The sequence below is a fragment of the Truncatella angustata genome (genome assembly GCF_020726525.1).
Source record: "Truncatella angustata strain MPI-SDFR-AT-0073 chromosome Unknown BKA67scaffold_2, whole genome shotgun sequence".
NCBI classification, from domain to species: domain Eukaryota; kingdom Fungi; phylum Ascomycota; class Sordariomycetes; order Amphisphaeriales; family Sporocadaceae; genus Truncatella; species Truncatella angustata.
The window spans coordinates 2,843,066-2,864,267 of NW_025763382.1; the positions used below are offsets into that span (position 1 = coordinate 2,843,066).

Sequence of the window (21,202 nt, forward strand, 5' to 3'; positions counted from 1 at the left end):
GAAGACCAGCTGCAACCCGCGGAACGACCTCGAAACGACTCCACGGGCGAGTGCGAGTTGTATTTCAATACTCCAAATTGGCGCAACGTTTTGAGTGTTACGTGATGCTGATGAAGGTTAATCGGGAATCAAGTCAAATAAGCCTTGGCATTCGAATTGACAGAGCTGCAACCGAGACAGCTCCGGACCAGAGTCCAAGAGTCAAACATGACTGATAAGAGCAGACTAGAGGGTAGATGGTCTCCATCCGGATCTGCATCTTCTGACTCAAAACAGCCCGATGTGCTGCAATGGAAGTCGGTAAAATGGAGATGCGATTCCCACTCTGATGGCGAATTATGGTGACTTTCTTTAGCCCCATGGCGCTTCCATTCCGTGCTTTCGTGTGAGACAGGATGCCTCGAGGATGCGTGTTGATCTTTGAGGGAAAGGCAGGGACACGTGAGCCCTGCCAGCCTGCGACGCAGGGACAGATGACGAGCTAGGCCGACTTCGGGTTGGGGGGAAAGGTAGCAGGGTAGCTTGGGCGAGGCGGACGGACAAACAAGGGGTGCAGGTGGGTGTTTTGGCCCGGGGAACGCGCTATCCTGGTCCTCGATTGTGTCATCGGTCGGCCATCGTTTCCCCCAGCGGTTGTTATCGGTTGCCTTCGCGACAAGCCAGCTTTGAGAGCAGGGAGGGAAAATGATGATGCTTTTCGTTCCTGGTAGATGAGAAGTGGTTTTCGTTTTGTCCTGAGGCGCTGGTGGAAGTTTCCGAGCTCTTATTACTGTTTAACATCTAATATGTACATAGCCATGCTTTCTACCCGTACATAGATAGCTTGACTCCAGTAGAGTAGACATCTGATGGTCTGGAAGTATGTATGGATGGATGTGCAGACATAGCTAAGATAATGCGGAGAAGGCTGGGAGCTTGATCTTTGATAGGCGCCGGGCGCTGGTTGCGGCGAGTCAAAGGCGGACCTCGTGCCAGTCATCATGTCATAGGTCATACTGCTGCACTGTGGTTCCTTATCTTATCGCATTGCCGAGGAACCTGATACGGATGTCTGTTTCACAACCTCGAGGCGTTCCATCGCTGGATAGGAAGGATGCACGTATAAACGACGACATGATTATGTATATGGGAGTCGAGTAGGTATTCTCCAATAGAAAGACAGTGCTATTCTCGGTCATCTGAGAGGCTCAACCTTTCCCTCAGATTGCTTATCTGGTTTGTCGTCACGAGGACCTGGCTGAGGTGAGCGGAACCTGGGAAACCAACCAGGTACTTACGGGCCCACATATTCCTTTGCTTAGAAGATGGCATGTATGTAGGTACAAAAGGCGAGAGCAGAGCAGCGCACAGCACAGCACCGCACAGCACCGCATAGCACCGCGTCGTGGCTTTGGTCAATAATGAAGCACCCCAGCCGCGGGACGCAAGAAAGATGCAATGGGTCGAATTGCGATACATGAGGTCGGAACTACAGGTAAATGGGGACAGCGTGCAGCTTCCCTCCTCTATCGGTCGTAGCTGTCTGCTGGCTGTGACGGGTGCCAGTTCATGTTCCGATTAGTTGTAGCTCTAGCTCTAGCTCCAGCTCTAGCGTAATACTGCAATACTCCGTACAGTACCTAAGATAGGTACCGGGGGTAGGCGGGTGGGCTGTGCGCCGCGGCAGCCTGGCTTGCAGACCTCAGACCTCAGACCTACACCTGGGGGGCGTCTGGGGGGCCCTCTGCGGCGTCTGCGGCCTACAGGCTCAAAGCTCCTGCTTCCTACTTATCTCACTCCCTTTGCTTGGCCCCGACATACCGGACGTACTTGTACTTATCTGCCCCGAGACAGCTCCTCTCGAGCTCCATCTTCCTTTCTTCATTCTCAATCATCTACCCCTTCTTCCATTTATCCATCTACGTCCTGTTGTTCGTTTGTGGCCGTCTTCATATCTGCCATCCACTATGAAGGGCCTTTTCGCTCTGTCCCTCGCTTGTGTTGCGAGCGCAGCACCATCATGGGGCTCATCCGCTGATGTAGCACCGCTGGTGGTTTCCGGTGATGCTGAGCACATCCCCAACTCCTACATCGTCAAGTTCAAGTAAGCTGTTCTCCTCGTTTTGCTCATCCCCATCCCCATTTCCAGTCTATGCCCTCTCCATACGCATTCGATTCGGCCGCCCGTCTGTCGCCTGGAGCCCATCAGCCAGTTGACTGACGCGGCACCTCTGCGGCCCAGCGGAATCGACCGATGATGCGTCATATCTGTGCTCGGAGCTCTCTTCGTCGTCAACCATGGGATGAGAAACCATCAACGGCTAACACTTCCGTTCCCAGGAAACACGTCACATCGTCAAGCGCCTCTGACCACCAGTCATGGATTCAGGACATCCACGCTGAGGCTGAGGACACCCGGCGGATTGAGCTGCGCAAGCGTGGCCAGACCACTCTTGGTGACGACAATATTGTGTACAATGGCTTCAAGCATGCCTATCAAATCGGTTCCGATTTCTTGGGATACTCTGGCCACTTTGACGACTCCGTCATCGACCAGATCCGCAAGCACCCTGACGTCGAGTACGTCGAGCGGGATCAGATTGTTCGTGCCCTCAAAGAGGCCGAACCAGTGACGGAGAAGAATGCCCCTTGGGGTCTGGCTCGTATCTCCCACCGAGACAGCCTGTCCTTTGGTACCTTCAACAAGTACATCTACGCCGAGGATGGTGGCGAGGGTGTTGATGCCTACGTTATCGATACCGGTACCAACACGGAGCACGTTGACTTCGAGGGCCGTGCCCACTGGGGCAAGACCATCCCCAGCGGTGACCAAGATGTCGATGGCAATGGTCACGGCACTCACTGCTCCGGTACCGTTGCCGGTAAGAAGTATGGTGTCGCCAAGAAGGCCAATGTGTACGCCGTCAAGGTGCTGCGCTCTAACGGCAGTGGCTCTATGAGCGACGTCATGAAGGGTGTTGACTGGGCGGCTGGCGCTCACTTGGACCAAGTCAAGGCGGCCAAGGACGGCAAGCGCAAGGGCTTCAAGGGCTCCGTCGCCAACATGTCTCTTGGTGGTGGCAAGTCCCCGTCTCTCGACCAAGCCGTCGATGCTGCCGTCGACGCTGGTCTTCACTTCTCCGTCGCTGCTGGCAACGACAACGCCGATGCTTGCAACTACTCTCCCGCCGCTGCCAAGAAGGCCATCACCGTTGGTGCCTCCGCCCTTGATGACAGCCGTGCCTACTTCTCCAACTGGGGCAAGTGCGTCGACATCTTCGGCCCTGGTCTGAGCATTCAGTCGACATGGATTGGCAGCAAGACTGCGATTAACACCATCTCTGGTACCTCCGTAAGTTATTCCATGCTCATGTCGCAGCTTTGGTTGTTCACGCATCACTAACCCTGCACACAGATGGCTTCCCCTCACTTGTGCGGTCTCACCGCCTACTACCTCTCCCTCCAGCCCAGCAAGGAATCCGAGTACGGTCTTGCCACCATCACCCCCGAGCAGCTGAAGAAGGATATCCTCAAGGCCGCTAGCAAGGACAAGCTGTCCGATGTTGGCTCCAACTCTCCTAACTTGCTTGCCTTCAACGGTGGTGGCAAGAGCAACTACACTGATATCGTCGAGGCTTAAACTTGTAGCATGTGCATAAATACATGGAATCAGCCTGCCTGGTTAGGCAGCATGGGTTACGCATAGGATCAGCTGGGCATATTTTTCCTTTTTTGTTTGTTGATTAGTCGTTGCAAATGCCAATTAATCTTACCTTCATCCATTGTCCGCATTGCTGTAAGGACAAACGTCCAGTTGTGCTATGTATTGCGTATGATCGGTTTACTCATCCCTGTGGAGCCTAGCAACTGGGTGTAAACTTTGGGAGTTGCTCTGAACTGGATCAAAAGTTGAGAATACTCGGCGTAGCAATGCATGGAACACCCTGGCGATGATAGCTCTGCATACGGGATTATCGCCCACCGTATTTATCTTTTGTAGTGAGACTGTTAGTATGGTGGGTGGGTGTCAAGCAATCCATTCATGTAAACACTGTCATGCAGCGCATTTCTCGGACGGCATGTCGACATATTCAGCGCCACGGGGAGCCGTCTACTTATTCCGAAGATGCCTTGCTCGTGCTACGTATGTATGTCACGTAGGAGAGCTCGGGGCTCTCTGGTCAGGCACATTCAGATCTTGGAGAGGATGCTTCTTTAACAATTTCCATTTTGGTACACTTTGCATGGTTACATAAACGCCGTCTCGCTGGACTTCTATATGGCTGGGTGTCTGTCTGTCCGACCCCTTTACTCTTTCTTTTGGCCCTCTGCTGAAGATACGAATGTTTCAACGTGTCTTCTTTGTCTCGACGCCCGACTGCGCAGGCTTGCTGTACAGCCAAATAGCACAGAAGGCAACCCATCCGACAATGGTAACGCTGATGCCCGAGATCCAGGGCCAGGCACCGCTGATGACGTAGCTGCGAGGCCACTCGTCGTGGGCGAAGTGGCGGACGGAGACGGTGTTCTTCTCCTCGACGTTGGAGTAGAAGGGGCGCTTGTGATTGATCTTGAAGTTGAAGATTCCGTGTTGATCGGGAAGCTTGAACGAGGCCGAGTAGGTGGTGCTGTCGGAGGAGCTGTGGACGGGCTCCAGGGGCAAGCGGTGGAAAGGAGACAGCATGCTGAACTCGAGCTGAAGGGCATCCTTCTCTGGGACGGAGAAGGATGTCCAGGCGTCCCAGACGTACTCGGACAGGGAGATGGAGTACGTGACGTCGTTCTTGATGCGGTAGATGGTGGGGTTGCTGGCGTTGCTCTGGCCCTCCTCGTTCAGGTGGTGCTCGATCCAGTTGACTCGCAGGACACCGATCTCGCCAAAGGTCCAGCCAGAGACTCGCTTGGCGAAGTCGCGGTTCAAGGTAGCAACCGAGGTCTTGCTGCCGTTCTTCTTGACCTTGGCGTCGAACCACTTGTCACTCAGCATCTCAGCGCTGCCAATGACGGTGACTCGAGCAGAGTTGCGGGCCTGGAAGGTGGTGACGAGTGAGAGCTGGTTTCCGGAAGCGAAAATGTCGTCGACGGACTCGGCTTGTTCCTTAGGGTCGTAGCTGTAGGCGGTGTGGGGAGCACGCAGGATAGGGGCCAGCAGAGCGCCCGAGCCGAGTGTCTGTCCTACGCCGCTGGGGAAGGCGAGCAATTCGCCGTTGGGGGCGGCAGGAGTGAAGAAGTCCTGGACGTCGGGTCGAAGAGAGCCGGGAGCGGAGAGGAGGACGACATCGTGCTTCTCAGCAGCCGAGGCGACATCAAAGTTGAAGTGGTCGACAACGAGGCCGCTCCTGTCCGGGGGCAGGTGGATGTCGAGCTCGAGGAGGGTCGAGACGATCGAGGTAGGAGCAGAGCTCTTGCCGGACAGGGCGACGAGGACGTTGCCGTCGGCGTTGATGAATTGGACAATAGCGTTGGGCGTGAGACTGGGACCGAGACCCTTGGCCTTGGTGGGCAGGAAGATGAGGTGGTCGTACTCGCGCTCGCCGAGCTTAAAAAGGTTCAAGCTCTCACTCTTGGGTGTCTCGTAGGCGATCTTGAAGCCACGAGCTATTGATAGCGTTCAGTTCAGTGTCTTGCTTGCCGGGCAAGGGGGGTTGACCAATCGGGATATGATTGGAGGGAGTATAACCATACCTTCTAAGTCACCAAAGAACTTGGAATAGCCTGCCTTCTCGGCGACATCGTCCAAGATAACCAGCAACCTCTCGCCGCTAGAGCTGACGGCTTGGGCGACTGCGGCAAGCAGGAGCAGCAGGAAGGAGACGAGGGACCTCATGTTGGCTTTTACTTTCCTTCTCAGTCGACTACAGGGGGACAGAGAGAGGAAGGGGGGGGGGAAAAAGTCGAGAAGAAGAGGCAATCGACAATGAGGAGTGTGCAAAGAACCCCGATTATGTCCTCATTGGTGTTGCGCAGTGCTGTATCGTCGTCGTGGGGTAGAATAGAAGATACTTGGGGCCGCGTGTCCTGCAAGCTGTCTCGAAAAAAGGTTCGGAGGTCAGGGTCGCAATGCCATCAATCAGTCAAGTCAATCAATTGAGAGCTCTGGTCCAGGTACAGGCACAGTACAGCTTCAGCTAATGAAATGAAATGGACCACACCTGGTGTTAGAACGGCATACGTATCCCGTAAGTGCCAAGAGTTACAGCACGACTGGGGCATCTTGCCAAAAGAAAGTGGATCTTCGTTCATCCTTCCATATTCCATTGGTTGTAAGTTAGCTTATCATGGATGGATAGTCCATGGCCATGCGATACCAGTGCACTCCTCAACTCCGTACTGCAGCCCATCCTCTGAGCAGCTGCCGGCCGGTTGCTTGCCGCCTGTGGCCTGCTGTGCGGCCTTGTGTCAGCAAATCAAAATGCACGGCCCATATCTGACACGGGCCTCAGTCAGTTCGAGCTCCCATCTCCAAATCTCCAGGTGCATGTTGAAGAGGCGGGACTGCTTCGAATTCGCTTTGCTTTGCGACTACCACTCGAGATATCTCGGCACGTTAAACTACACAGCCAACTGAGTAAGCCAACCAATCCCGTACCCTACCAGCTACAATCCAACACGACACAATTGCCCTACACTGTGTACGTCCTCATCGCCTCGCCTCGCCGAAGCTAACCCCAGATATCTTCTGCCTGCCAGAAAACACCCGCCCACGGAGCATCAAAGATGGTGGCAGGCAACCCGACCCCGGCCTTCTTCAACGGCCCCCTCCGATACATCCGCTGGTCGTCCCGCGAGAAGCCCGCCTACCTGTGGTCCGTCGTCATCGGCACCGCCGGCCTCGTCATGCTGGCCACCGTCCCCCCGATCCAGACCCGCCTCGGCTACCAGAGGGCCAAGCCCATCCCCATGACATATCCCAGTACGTCGATCTCACTCTCTTCCTGTTTGTTCTATTCCGCAGAAAGGGGAGGGGAGGGCCGATGGTAGTGGACTCCGACAGAACACCTGGCTAACACAAGAAACCAGTCCCGGCTGGTCCTAGGAAACAGCTGAGCGGACACGATGATTGAGCTGGCAAGCACCGGGAGAGGATGGACACCAAGAACGGGAGAACGATCCAACGATACCACCGGTCGGGAGTTTTTAGAGCGCCAACGGAACAGTACATATGTGGTTTCCTACCGAAACACGGCAACGAACAAAGGTCATAGACGACGCATTGCCAGCCACTAGAGCAACACAGCTCATGAACAGCATCGTAGAAATGTACCACCATATTTGACAAGGCACCGAAAATCATTGAACCGAGAGACATGACTGGTCAGGCATTTCATATGTTCGCTTCATACCAAGGCCCAGCCTTAACAGCTCGACATGTACCAACAAGTAGTGCACCATTCTACGCCTGGGAGGTTGATGACCCCATGAAACCTCACATCCCACCATCCGTCTATCTATGTCGTAATGTTTAGGAACGCGCTCCCTTTTATCTTGTCTGTCATGCAATATGCACCAAAAATGCAGAATCGTCAACCTCAAGTTTCCACAGCAAATCTTCTCCTCCTCGTCCCCCTTGCATGATGACTATCATCCTCGCTACCACGCCCGCATAGCCTGACGAGGGCCCCTGCGGAGGACTTGCTGCCTGACGAGAGGCTCTATCTCTCTCGCTGGATCAAGCTCCATTCGTACTGTATAGCCATCAGTATATCATCGCCAAGTCAGAAAGCCTATCAAGTCGCCCAACTTACTACTCTGCCATCATCATCTCCTGTGTACACTATTTGGGGCATTGGACATATGCAAGTGATGGCCGCCTCCACGTTTGCTCCCGTTTCACTCCTAGTATCAACGTGGTCAAGCCGTCTAACCAGTTCCAACACCCACTTCCCATCCTCGTTGACGGCACGCTTCCAGATGTTGACTCTTCCTCTTTTATGACCAGTGAAGACTATGAATTCTTCAAGCCATTCACTCCCCGACCCCTCATAGAAAGCGCACGAGTGGATGAAGTCATCATGGTCGCCTGGAACACAGGCGTTCTGATCCAGAATCAGCTCTCCGTTGAGTGTATAGAGCGTCACATTTGGCCCGGAGCAGAGCATGATTTCACCCGAGACGTCGTTGATCCTCGCACACTCGACAGCGCGGGGACTGCGGGGAAGCTTCCGGATGAACCCAAGTCGATTCAGGTCCCAGAGGAACGCATGACCGTCGGCCGAGACGGTGACAAAAGTGCTGAAAGCCTTGGACACTGCTATGGTCGTCACCGGCGTCTTGTGGCCGAAAAGTGAAGAGCGAAGCTGTAGTTCAGCCGGTTTTCCTGTAGCTGTTTGAATATTGTAGACAGAGACAACACAATCCTCACCTGCAGTAATCACCGTCTTGGAGTCAGCCAAAACTATGCATGATATCTGCCCGATATGGAGATTCTCGTTGATGCCGGCGTTCTTCCTGTTTTCTGTAAAGTAGAACCGGATGCTGTTATCGGCATATCCCCATTCCAGGTATTTGTCATAAGACGGTGGCAGATTCAGGCGGAATGGGGACGAACACAGCAAACGATCAGATTTGGTGGAATAGATTAAGGACGAAACCCGCTCATGGCTATCCAGTAGGGGATGAGGTATCCGAGCCAAGGCGGTGCAGGAAGTGTCGAGTCTCTTGGCGGGAAATCTGATGTTTTCCCTTGATGGATGGGATTTCGTGAAGACTTGGTAAGGAGTTTGGCCAAAATTGTGGATAATGCTTGTAGTAGACTCTCTTTCGTGAGCGTTTGTGATGTTATCAAGATCCTTAGCTCCATGGTAAGAAAGCCAGTGGAAGACGTTCATGTTCTCGACCGCGGCTTCACCCCTTTGCTTGCATCCAAAGATGAGGTCAATCCATGAATGAAGATGCTGGCTGACGTACGGGCTTTCCAAGGCCTCGCGATGCTTGGCGATGAATATTTTCGGATCGCCTTTTGCCCACGGGGGCAACTGCACGTGGTTGACCTTGCCACCACTTCCCTGACGTTCGCCGAAATCATAGCCGTTCATGTTGACCAAAAACTCGGGCAGATAGAAAAACTCAGGGATGAGTTCACGAACGTCGGCACCGTTATCTCGTGATGCCGAGTTCCAGGAGCCTTCAATGGAGTAGAACAGTCTATCAGCATGGTCGAACGAGCCGCCCTGCAACAAAATATACGACTGAACAAATGGTGGCAAACGAATGAGATAGGACGCCACCACCATGGAGGACGAGTAATGAGTACCATAGTGGAATGGCTGCTCGCCAATCTCTGCCAGGCTCTGGTAACGAAGCGCATAATCAGATTGGCGGCCTGAAGTCTGGGCTCCCATTGGCTTAGACAGATCCCGGAATGTAGCAGGGTTATTGAGATCCAGTTCCTCACTGGTGTAATCTGCAAGAATCCAGGGAAAGACAGGATACTGAGTAAGATCGTTGAAAGTCCTGCCAGCCATGGTATTGACCAACATGAGATAGTGAAAGTTGGAAATCTCTCCTCGCTGCCACTTGCGCATGACTGGGTTCCACGGCGATGAATTGAATAGACTTCCGAATTTCGAGCCTAACCCCTGCGGGTTCTCGTCAGAGACCTTCAGAGACTCAAGGCGCCAAGTATCCTCCGGGCTAGGCAATGTGTTTCCACTAGTCGTATGCGGAACCTTGTTCATCAGTCTGTTGTAAACTTCGTCGCGCACTGTCGAGTTAATAGCGGTAAGAAGATAACTACGCCCGTCGGTGAAGAAAATCTCAATGGCTACGTCGCGGAGCAGGAAGCGTCGCTTGGAAACACTGATGACATCCTGCCAGGACCAGTTGCGGGAGTCCTGCGAGCGCCGAGTCTGCGAGGTGCCCTTGTCGCTGGTCCCCCCTGCCTTTCTGCCCATGACGATTTGCGAGAATGGGTCGCGTTCTTCCTCCGGAGCCTCCCACGCATTCACGATTTCTCCATCTGTGCAGTGGAAAAAGTTGTCCATCAGATACAAATGGTCCTTGCCTACCAGCAATATGCCCTCGCATGCCTCAAGACCAATGATCCGAGAGACATTGTACACTTGCTGGACAGCATCGTGGCTTTCAAGGCGGCGCATAACTCTACGATTCTTGTCTTCAAACCCATCTTGGCCTTCAGGATCATTTGGATCATCAACCAACTCGAACTCGTCATCTGGCACAACTGACTGGCTATCCGGTGCGTCGGGTTGTTGTTCGGACGCCTCAACTGGTATGTCTGCTGTCAAATCCTCGGAAAAATTGGCTGCGGGAGGTTTAGACACGGCAGACAGAGGCGTGTTTGCTCCACTAGTCGAACCAGTTTCCTCTGCAACCGTAGTGTTCAGTCTAAGGCTCGAGGCCGATTGCAAATCTGTGTTTCTCCTCTTAGGCTGGTATGTGTCGTGTTCTGTTGAGGAATCCGGGAGGACACGGATTCTCATACGATTGCGACCTTCTGTTCTGTCAAGTTTCCACTTGGTGGACCGAGCCTGATGGAAAATTGCACCGGGCCGAGTGAGATCCTGTTGCATCTTGATAAATGACGAGGAGAAGTAGATCACGTCGTCCTGTTGGTCCTGCATACTTCTCTGGTGCTTGTAGTGTTCAGAGCCATATATCGACTTCATCCATGCATGGTTGGCCATATCATGATGAATGATGACCTTTTCTCTTTCCAGCATTTCAACCTGCCAGCGCTTAAGAGTATCTCTGCGCTTGGAAAGGCGGGATCTCGCAGTATCCAGTGTTTTCTGGTTTTCAAAAGTCACAAAATCTTCCCATGTACGGGACAATCCGTTCAGGAACGCACTATCAAGTGATGGGCGATGTTCATCAACCCACGCGATGAACGTATCGTTGTCAAGTTCTGTAAGTTTCTGGAATTCTTTGCTCAGATTGCTTTGGTCTGGGATAACCAGGTGTCGGAACAGAATTGAGCACTCCTCTGGTTTTTGAACCAGCATTATGCGCCAGATATTGACGGCAGCAAGTCTGACAGCTTCTCGAGAATCATCAACAAGCTTGATATATAATTGGTACCAAAGAAGTTTCATATAATCGTCTTCAACAGACAATGAATCCAAGACCACCATTTGCCAGTAGAGAAGCTTGTTCATTGAAAAATTGGCTTCAAGGTCAGTGGTTTGAGGATCGTCCATTTCCGAAAGCCTCAGAAGTATCAGCTTCAGGAAGGACCCCCGGATCGTAGAGACTGCCTGGTTACAGAGCCTGACTGTTTTGAGCCTGGCAATCTCTGGCTTCTGAAGGTGTTCCAAGAGCAAACCCGCGAAGTCGAGCATTGATGCAGTACCATTCATGAACCAGCCTTCGAATATGGCTTCTACCATGTGTAAACTGAAGCGTGCCATGTTTGTAAGGATTTTCGGTTCTTGTAAGAGTTTCCAGTCCAATTTCAGGGCGGTGGACAAATGATTGATAGTCCTTTGCAGCACGAAGGATTCGAAATAAGCTTGATGTTCTTGGAATCCTGGTGGCACTTTGAGAAACAGCCCGAAACCGGGAAACTCTTTGCGAGTCAGAAGTTGGTCCATAAAAACGTTGACGACAAGTTCCATCATAGCTTCCAGGACGGCGTTTCCAATGCTTTGTGATGCCACCTTCTTTTTAGGAGACATGACATGTGCCAATCGCGGGGGGTTTGGCTGAGGAGACTTCTGAGACGTAAGGAGGATGAAAGAAGAGGCTTTGCGTAGTGCCGTTCCTCGGACATTGCTTGCGGGAGTCTGGAACGTCGCATCCGGTATCTTCGAAGTTCTTACGATAGGAGCTGGCGCTGAGCTACCGGGCAACGGCCGTATGATCACATCGCCTCCGTCAAATGTGAGTGCAGAATCTCGGGAGTTGAGTTCCGTCTCGGGAGTGACCGCATTGGTGCTCACCAACGCAGGATAGATACCCGTCAATAGTAACCTGACGTAGTCTGAGTTCAAGGCAAAATCTCTGAAGTCTGCGGAACGGCCATGCAAGTCTGATAGAAAGCGCAAGACTGTCTGTAGTGCCGCAGCATTACTGGCCACTCTGTCCTTGCCAGATTGAGAGGCTGCAAAAGATTAGCCTATTAGGGTTTGAAAGAAGGATAGAGCACTTACGTCGTGTCTCGAGTTCTTGAAGCAGAGACATCGACCTAGCACGTGGTCTTGTTATTGTTTGCAGATCGCCCACATCGGATGGCGCTGATGGAGACCGATCCCTAGATGGAGAATCCGGATCTTCTTGGTTGTTTAAAACATCCTTCAGGCCGTGTTGTAGCATAGATGTGATGATTGGCAAAGCTTCCGGGTGTATAACCCTACACTTCCCGAATGTCTCGATTAAGCTGAAGAAATCGAAATTCTTGTCGAAATCAATCTCTGCTACGTCATGTCCAAATAGAATGCTCAAGCAAATTGGCCAGATAGTTGGAATATCCCACCATCTCTTGAGGCGATGCGCCATTATGGAGAAGCCTCCAGTCTTGCCAGAAAATTTGCTCGTATAGGACGTACCGTGGGCCACCAGTAACCTTGCAAGAATCTTACACCCGTGAACCACGATCTCTGGGCTGTCTTCTGACAAGAGATGTAATAGCCACTGAACCATTGTCAGTCTGGAATGGGAGGTTGGCAGCCGTTCATCAAGTACCTTGTTTGTGACAGTCCTAGCAAACTTGCGAATGATCATCAGATTTCCCCGTTCGCAGAGCAGATGAGAATACATCTCCAAAATCTTTATCCCTGATTCCCTTTTCGTTAAGGGGAAAGCGCCTCGGTCTTTGGAATAGTCAATTGATGGCGTAGGCCTTCTTGCAGCCGGCTGGGTGCCAATTTTCAAAGGTGTCGAACTCTGTCTCGGTGTCCTTGAAAGAGAGGCGGAGGGTGCGTGGAAAGCATACGTAATGAACAAGGCAATTGATCGATGAACTTCTGTGTTGTAGCTACATTTGACGAGGTTCTCCAAAGCGGTCATAAAGAACGGTAAGACCACCCTCGGAAGAGGCTCAGCTTTCAAAGCATCTAACAACCTCTTGACTATACCTGTGATAGACGACCGTTAGCAAACGTACTTACTTCGCAGATTTAGCACTTACGCATTCGAAGCAAACGGCGGTTGTTGTACTGGTGATGCTTGCTCATGACAGCGAACGTGACGAATTGCTTGTAATAAAGCTCTTGGATGATCGGTGCACATTTCCGCCAGCCGTCAAAATCGATTAGCAAGATACGGTATGCCAGGGGGTTGATGATCACAGAGTCAAGCGGATCTCTGTGTCTATAGCCCACGAACTCCAAGAGCAGACTGAGCAGCTGGAAACAAAGCTTGTCTCTCTCGATACTGTCAATCAACAAGCGCTCGGTGGTTCTGTCATTACCAGCCGGAACACTACCTAGGCCAAGCTTGATCTTCAGCAATATGCCGATGATAGCATAGCCGCCCTCCCTTTCTAGAGCCTCGCTATTTCTCCAGCTCGAGTTGGCACAGCGAAAGACCAATTCCACGGCTTGGAGAAGAGAATCAGATGTGGTTGCCCTCTCGATTAGTTTCAGAGCTAGTGGTGTGAAGCCAGCAAGCCTCCACATTGTGTCATCGAGATACTGAGGCACAGCGATGATGGGCTCTCCTGTGAGCACGGCCACTCCGTTAGAGCGGATCAATGCATCGTTGACCGACGGTTGAGCGGTGTTGATTGCGACACCAATGCCATTTTTCAGCGTCATCTGGACGAGTGTATTGGCCGGTCCGCGTGATAGCGCTCTAAAAAGTTGAGAGTCGCCCAGCGGATCTTTCTCCCTGAATATTGATGATGGCATCATGCTCAGCAAGATACGTTGTTCCGGCATAACCAGACCGGCTTTATCTCGTATCACCCTGAGTATATCAGAGTTCCCATCCTTTCCCGTAATAACCATATCGTTGCGTAAACCTAGCGCTGCTGAGGCTTCGTATGTTTGAAAACCACCCAAGCAATCCTGGAAGTTTCCCTGGTAGCGAGGACCCAACCGACTCGATACAGCCAGGAGCTCATCGCTAAGAGCTTCTTCAAACAAATGTGTTGCAGCCAAAGACATTTTTGTGTGAACCAGGCCATGTCCCAGATACGTGGCGAGTTCTTTGGGGGTACCGATAAATGCTAATACGGGACGTGCCCGGGAGCTGCTAGAGGTAAAGGCGGCGAAGCTTTCGGTGCCTGCATTCGTGGGCGGCGGTGAGGACGGATAAGCGGCCTTGATTTGTTCCACGAACTCCCCATTCACATAGAGCGAGGCTTTGCTTGGTGTCATAGTTTTGGGTCGCCTATGAACCAGTGCGATATGATACCACTGGCCTTCCTCAAAGGTGAATGACTTGAAACGGACGCTAGGGCGCTGTGACCTCACCGATGTCTGTAGAATGAAGTTCCGACTATCTTTCTCGAGGTATATCAGGAGGAAGCATGTTTGCGTAGCATCAAACACTCCAAATATTGTGGTGTGGGACTTTGGGTCAAATTTGTCCACACGGATCCAAGCGGTAAATGTGTATCCTGCGGTGGACTGCGGCGGAAACGCCCTCCCCAGGCTGGGTACATCAATCGATGAATGGCCATGAAGCGACAAATCGAACTGGATGAAAGGAGGGCTCTGGTGCTTCTGCACCATCTCCAAACAAAAATTAGCGGATGATGATGAAGAACTATTCAACAAAGCCTGTGCATCGGCGAGAGTTCCCACTCCGAGATACATCAACTTTTTGCAGATGTCCATGGCGATCCCACTCTCAACGTCGTCGAGAAAAGAATCTTGGTCAAATGCAAGTTGCATGAGACGGGAAAGAATGCCAGATTCGTGAACTAGAGACAAGTTATACACAGATACGTCTATGATTGCCTCCAAGACTTTCAAGACCAGCACGGAAATCAGGCTGTTGTGTGTATCCTTCCCCCTGGGCATGGAGACCCAAAAGTCCACAATGGTTCGGATCACTTCGGGATTTCGAAGGGTCGACTTGACATTGATTACCTCATGGACGGCCTTGTCGATTTGTGTCACAGGATCCGCTAGCTTGCCGTCGCCATCCTCGCCGCCGAGGTCTCTCGGGAGGACTTCATAGCTACTCGAAACGTCGTCCAGCTGGACATCGATCTTGTGCAAGGTGGCAGTGGAGCACAGTTGATCCAGAGCAGTGTCGTCCAGTGCAAAGGCCCAAAGCTTTCCGAAGAGCTGGCCGCTCGTCCAAAAGTCCAAGTCGTTGCCCCCGAGTCCGATGCTCGCGATTGACTGTTCCAAAGCCTCCCAGCCGCCTCTTTCGACACGATTGCGGAAGTAACGCCTGTTTCCGGGATGCGCACGGAAAGCTGCGGATAAAACACCCAGCACGGCATCTAGCAATGCGAACAAGCTCTTTTTCTCCTCCTCGCTCCGCTTTGACGGATTGTAGAACCCGGAGTATGCACGTAGCACCTCGAACATGCGATGAAAGCCACGCAAATGCCTGAAGTCATCCTGAACGGGGCTAGGAGGAGGCGCAGCAGCTAGGTGCTGCTTGATCTGAGTGGCATGTTTTGTGAGCTCGTCGATGTTTGGGTAGTCGCTGCTGGCGGGCAATGCAAGCACGCTCGACACTCTGTCCAGAAGCTTCTGTAAGACCTCGACAGCCTTCGAGATGGGTTGTGGTGTGGACGCGGAGGTCGATGATCGATAACGACTAGGGCGACCTGCCATGGTGTCGGGGGTGAGCAACTCGCTTGAAAATGGATCTGTTATCCTTCTGCTTCATCGCTCTGGCCGTTGTGGGAAGGAAGCCCTCGAATGGGCAAGGGCTTGCTCAGAAGGCGTAAGCATCGGACGCTCGTAGGATATGCTGAGCTCTCTCCTTTTGCATGTGGTCGTGGGCTGGATCTGGATCTGGATCTGGGTCTGGATCGGGACCGGGACCCCGAGTTGGATTGGAGCTGTGTTCTACGGCACGGCTCTCTAGGCAGCGAAGCCGGGTTTCTAGTCGGTTCCCAGCACCGAACAGAGTAGTGCGCGGCTTTGAGTGTACGTAGAAGCGAAGAAGACGAAAGGAGACAGGTTCGCAAACTGCTTGCATGCAGCGGAACAATTGCTGCTTGAAAGTGTCAGCCTTGAGCGCGCCGCGTGTGGCTGACCGTGTCCCATGCCATGCCATGCCATCCCATCGTTACATGCTGTAGGCACTCTGTATGGGCGTCCCATCCCACTTTCACTGGCCCGGGAGGCCCACTGCCTTCTAACCTGATGGCTGCGTCACAGCCGCAGTGAGCCAATCTGAAGCAAGCAAGGATCGTCACAGGGGCCCCAGCTGCAGTGCCTGACGCAGGCTAGGCAAGCGTTAGATAAACTAGCATCCACTTCCACTTCCACTTCCACTTCCACCTTGACTGACTAATAAAGCAGCAGTATGCATGTCAACAGGCGTATTCGCCCAGTAGTTACATGGTGATTCGTACCAATAGATATTACCACGGCTTGTGCGCCCGGGAGAGCTCAGGAAGCTAGCGGGTATCGTTGAAGTGAACAGCTATGGGCAAGTTACAAGTGCCGTCTGAGCGCAACGGCCAAATGGCTACCTAGACTAGTCGCTGACAGCATTCTTTTGCGATTGCAGAACATTTGAAGCGTGCATTCGAAGAGTAACCCAGCAACATGTCAAGGTCAACAGTCAACTCGCAACCCTAACCGAACACCTAAATCTATACGTGACGAAGCCTGGGCTTTTCTCTAGAAACAAAGACAGATTTCCTTGTCATGATTACACAGCACCTGATCGAGCAAGGTCCGCAACGCAACACATAAAGCTTAGGGGGGTGTCACTGTGGCTGTCTTGACAATGTCGGGCGTAGTCTCAATCTTTATTGTTTACGTTTAACATACTTCCTTGCACCATGAAACCTATCACCACCACCTGAGAATCTATCTCTCTGAGCAAATCATGAAAGTTACTCTTGACTACCCTGCCTCAGTGATATCCGGTCGGCCTCAGCCACTGTCTATATGCAATTTTGCTCTCGCTCTCTCTCTCTCTCCCCCTCTCTACAGTTGTATACACCCACCCGCGTCCGCCAGTTACGCACCAACCGGCTGATAATATGTACACAGAGGCCATCAACCAGAGCCACTAAAAATGGCCCCCACGAATGCCATGACCAAGGATATTGTGTCTTTCTTTCTAAAAGTTTGTACGCCATCCAGAACAACCGAGTGCAAGGAGCCCAGCACAACAAAACACCAGTGACATGCTGTCCAGAGAAAACTGCCTTTTACCGGCCAAAGAAAAGAAGAAGAAGAAAAAAAAAAAAAGTCCAAAAGGTATCAAAAATGGGTATTCAAAGCAGTGCTCCTCCAAAAATCAAAGTTGTCCGCCAGTATCCATTTCTTATTTTTTATGCCTTCCGCAAATGATACCGTTCAGGAAGACGGCGTCTCACACAATAGCCAAATAACCAACAAAAGAAACAATGTATGTGCAGTGAGACCTTATCTCATGGAAAAGTACGGGTTGGGGTCTCTTCAGTGGGAGACCCAAAAGCCGATCCAAAATTGTTGGTGTTCTTCATTTTGAGCGGTTTCTCAGCAGGATCGTGAAGCTGAGTTAATACGTGATCGGTATTTCCGTCAAAACCACCGACCCTGGTGGGTTCAGGCGCAGGAGGTGGTCGACATTCGTCTGCCGCCGCTGATTTCTCCTAGAAGCCATGCAGCGTCCCAAGCGGCGCGCCAAAATTCGTATTGCCTGTCTTGAACTTGAGGGGAACCTCTTCAAGCTCCTCTGTCTGGCTCGCCTCATCAGGCTTGGTAATCGTCGCCGGCTGTTGCGATGGAACTTCTGGCTCATCGACGCCATGCTTAAGCACTGTCGGAGTAGCATCATCGCTCCGTATTGACTCTTCTAAGCCAGCAGCCACCTTGGCGAGAAAAATCTCATCAAAAGCTTGCTGATTCCTTAATGACAGCGGACCCTTGAGCTCGGGGTCATTCTCGCTGGGCTCTAATACAGCCTCGGTCTGCACGGCGTCGAAATCGTATTGCCCATCGGCGTATGTGGATTCTACTTCTGCCAAAGCCTGACCTTTGGGTGGACTTTGGCCTCGGCCGCGGGTCGGAGTCGAGGCACCAGAGCTTCCGGCCGTGTTTGTTGCGTTTGTAGAATGGGCAGTGGGAATGGCAGACAGCGAGTGGTTTGGTGTGTGCCCAGCGTGCATAGTAAGGCGTGACCCTTCCGGCGCCTGTAACGTCTCTTTGGTGACTTCAGCAGGAGTAGCTTTTGATGAGCGGCTGTTGGGCGAGCCCAAATTCGAGTTCGGGCCAGTAACGTTTGAACCTGACAAAGGCGGTGAGGGGGGCTTTTCGTCTGTGAATGTTGTCTTCTTGATGGCTGTGGGCTTCAAGGGAATGCCCTCGAGATCAGGATGCACTTCCTGTACGTCGATGGAGGGAATGTTCTCCTGGGTCTCGGGCCCATCGTTTGGAGTGTTTGCTTGTGGAGAGGCGCTCTGCATTCGAGGGTCGAGTGGCTCAAAGGGGTGAGACACGGGCATCGTGTGGCCTAGTCCTAGGATTGGTGTGGCAATCGGGGAGGCGCTGTCCATAATAGCACGAAACTGCACAGCGGATCTTCCTGAAGGCCCAGAACTGCCTGCCACTGCAGCGACTGGAGAGTCACGAGAGCTGCCAGATGCGCGCAGAGTAGCATTTTCGCGTTCCAATTCTGCGATCCTGGCCAAATATTGTGCCTCCTTTTCAGCCCACATCATTCGATCCTCATCCATGATGGCACGCTCTTCTTTGTAGATTTCTTCAGCACGGGATCGGTTCGCTTCGAGATGGGCACGCTCGGCTTCCCAGTTCTCCAGCAACCTCCGGTTCTGGGTGAGTACCCGTTGTAGATGAAGACTTGCTTGTTCGGGGTTTTCATTCAGAGGTGATAGCGATGGGGAAATGAAACCAGGCCTGCCAGACCGAACTTGTTGCTGTTGACTATAGCTAGCAGGCGGTAGACTGGCAGATCGTGGATCACGGGCGGCTGTTTCACCTCGTTGTGGTGACAGGTATCGTCGCTGTTGTTGAGCTTGCGCTGGGCTAGCGAATGGATGTCCGATAATGTGTGACCTCCGGTCGTCAAAGTACGAGAGATGTTGATTCGCGTTTTTCGGGAGGCTCAAAGGCGATATAACCGAGCCTGGGTGGCCGTTCACAAGCCCAGCCAAGGATAGTGCATGCTCGTTCGGGTCCTGCAGCGCGCCTGATGGCAAAAACGAATCGGGTAGTCTCGACATGGTAAGAGTCATTTGAGGCAACCGCGACGGCGAGACTAGAAAGGTATCCCTTGGGACCAAGGGGAAGTCGGAGGCGTTCCGCCGAGGTAGCGACAAGCCTAGAAAACCGGGGCAAGTGAGGTTATAGTTTGGCGGTACGATTGTCCAAGGCACAAAAGCAGCAGCGGTCAGCAGCACAGCCGTAACGTGCCAATTGTTGAGTTTTGGTTGTGTTCGGTCTTCCGTACAACAGGATGTCTTGGTTGGATTAACAGCGCAACCGGGTGCTGCCTCAATTATATTGCAATCAAGCAGCGATCCCCCCGAACTTAAAGGTCAGGCGGTGAAATACCCCCCAATACCAATCTAATCCAAGCTTTGGGCAGCACTCGACAGAGTAGTCCCGTTCAGACCAAGGCGTATCGTGTGTCGCGAGAGGAAAGAGCTGGTGTGTAGTCTTGTCGCGGCAGCGGTCAAATGCGGCTCTGAGAAGGTCGATATGCGGTGTGTGTATGGATTTCTATGTATGCGCTGTATTGCGTCGGGTGTAAATGCTGGCACCGAGAAAGTGGATACGCAGCACATGTAGACGAAGTAGAGGAGGTGTTACTATCTAGACTAGATGAACAGCCAAGGTGATTGAATTGCAGAAGTCCCCGGCGCATTCAATATTGCCAACACGTGAATTGGACTTTGTATGTCGATTGTGTACAGGAAGAAGCAGAAGGCATTGAACGATCAAGAGAACTAGTTCTGGGAAATGGGAACGAGAAAACTGGGGGTTGGCTACATACAATATACAGTACTGTAGATACAGTACGCAGGCAGGCGAAGAAACGATGGACGATACCTGCACCATCGATTCTCGAAGTTGGGTGCGGATTGACGTGGAGAAGAAAAGGGACCATCCAGAATGCCAGCATCCCCCCCACTCTTTTCCCGCTCGGGTCTACTTCCAAGATACCTGTCTGTGAGGGGCACTGCAATGGGCAAGGCAGGTATCGCCCTTGGGACTGCCACTTTCATGCTTTATTTTTACCGGCGGAGGGTGTTTGCCATGCGCATCCCCAGCATTGGCCCCCCTGTTCAATCGACTGGCCCTGACAGCAGGACCACGGTAGGTACCACCAAGCTGACTGCCTGAATCGGTCATGTAGGGCCGGCTCACAATTTGAGACGTCACCTGTTTCTGTGCCCCAAAATTGGCAACTTTGGTTATGTGAGATTGACCGCGGCCGAACCCCTTTCTCATTGCAACCAATCCAGCGCTTTGCGGTTCTCCCGAACAGCTGTGGCGGCCTGAGTGATTACCCCTTTTGGTCGGGCTGAAACTATCTTGAGGTCATGTCCTCGCTCACTCAGCATTTTGGTCTGAGCAGTTGACGTGGCAAGCTCCCAGCATCTCCGATCCGCTGGAAAACACTTGGAGATGCAGGGGACGGCCCGCGGGTGAATCGAGGGACACTTCCGGAAACGCAAGAACGTCGGGACAGTTCTGAAGCACTCGTTCTAAGCAGCACTCACGCTACCAATCAACTGCGTTCCAATTTGGCTCTGGAACATGTTTCCACCCCTATTCCACCAAGACCTGATTAAGGTTCCCGATTCCGTTCATTGGTTGCTTTTCGATCTTGAGTCTTGACTGCCGGCCCTTTAAGCCGAAATATGTAGTCTAGGTTAGTGGACTATCTCTCCTCTCAACCATCGTGGTCATGTTCATACTCAACCGTGTACAACGATTTCGTTGCCCCTCTGAAGACCTTAGCGACTATATTTACTATGGATGCCGAATATGCTCCCGTCCGTCCGAGTTCCAAGTGTGGCCTACCAAGTTGATCAATTAAGGTAACCAGAGTTCTGCAAACTATCAACCTCTTCATTGTTGTTCTTATTGTAAGCTGGCCGAAATTTCAAAATGCTGCCGAGTTTGGGAATTGTGGGTAGTGTTCTTGCGACCAAGTTTAACCGGTG

At 52.2% G+C, this 21,202-nt stretch overlaps 5 protein-coding genes across 5 annotated transcripts; 2 read left to right on the forward strand and 3 right to left on the reverse strand.

The window, feature by feature from the left end:
* The first annotated feature begins 1,618 nt into the window (after positions 1 to 1,618).
* Positions 1,619 to 3,757, forward strand: BKA67DRAFT_554070 (alkaline serine protease Pen c2). Its single transcript, XM_046101962.1, has 3 exons — positions 1,619 to 2,083; positions 2,320 to 3,331; positions 3,395 to 3,757. The coding sequence occupies exons 1-3, from the start codon at positions 1,947 to 1,949 to the stop codon at positions 3,617 to 3,619; spliced, it is 1,374 nt and encodes a 457-aa protein (XP_045961281.1). The 5' UTR covers positions 1,619 to 1,946; the 3' UTR covers positions 3,620 to 3,757.
* A 570-nt stretch (positions 3,758 to 4,327) lies between these two features.
* Positions 4,328 to 5,806, reverse strand: BKA67DRAFT_513409 (Dolichyl-diphosphooligosaccharide--protein glycosyltransferase subunit WBP1; the record flags this gene model as incomplete). Its single annotated transcript, XM_046097564.1, has 2 exons — positions 4,328 to 5,577; positions 5,665 to 5,806. The coding sequence occupies 2 exons, from the start codon at positions 5,804 to 5,806 to the stop codon at positions 4,328 to 4,330; spliced, it is 1,392 nt and encodes a 463-aa protein (XP_045961282.1).
* Positions 5,807 to 6,696: 890 nt separating this feature from the next.
* Positions 6,697 to 7,043, forward strand: BKA67DRAFT_655343 (uncharacterized protein; the record flags this gene model as incomplete). Its single annotated transcript, XM_046106736.1, has 2 exons — positions 6,697 to 6,892; positions 7,000 to 7,043. 2 exons carry the CDS (start codon positions 6,697 to 6,699, stop codon positions 7,041 to 7,043), a joined length of 240 nt encoding a protein of 79 aa, XP_045961283.1.
* Positions 7,044 to 7,631: 588 nt separating this feature from the next.
* Positions 7,632 to 15,677, reverse strand: BKA67DRAFT_532284 (WD repeat and FYVE domain-containing protein; the record flags this gene model as incomplete). Its single annotated transcript, XM_046099506.1, has 5 exons — positions 7,632 to 7,664; positions 7,725 to 12,040; positions 12,090 to 12,570; positions 12,622 to 13,013; positions 13,067 to 15,677. 5 exons carry the CDS (start codon positions 15,675 to 15,677, stop codon positions 7,632 to 7,634), a joined length of 7,833 nt encoding a protein of 2,610 aa, XP_045961284.1.
* Positions 15,678 to 17,662: 1,985 nt separating this feature from the next.
* BKA67DRAFT_532285 (uncharacterized protein) lies at positions 17,663 to 19,252 on the reverse strand (the record flags this gene model as incomplete). Its single annotated transcript, XM_046099507.1, has 1 exon — positions 17,663 to 19,252. The coding sequence occupies one exon, from the start codon at positions 19,250 to 19,252 to the stop codon at positions 17,663 to 17,665; it is 1,590 nt and encodes a 529-aa protein (XP_045961285.1).
* Positions 19,253 to 21,202: the final 1,950 nt, after the last annotated feature.

Bases quoted from the DNA above. Each gene is read 5' to 3' on its own strand.
- BKA67DRAFT_554070 (XM_046101962.1), top strand. From the start codon at position 1,947: ATGAAGGGCCTTTTCGCTCTGTCCCTCGCTTGTGTTGCGAGCGCAGCA. The intron at 2,084-2,319 runs GTAAGCTGTTCT...TTCCGTTCCCAG, and splicing joins TCCTACATCGTCAAGTTCAA to GAAACACGTCACATCGTCAA. The intron at 3,332-3,394 runs GTAAGTTATTCC...CCCTGCACACAG, and splicing joins ACACCATCTCTGGTACCTCC to ATGGCTTCCCCTCACTTGTG.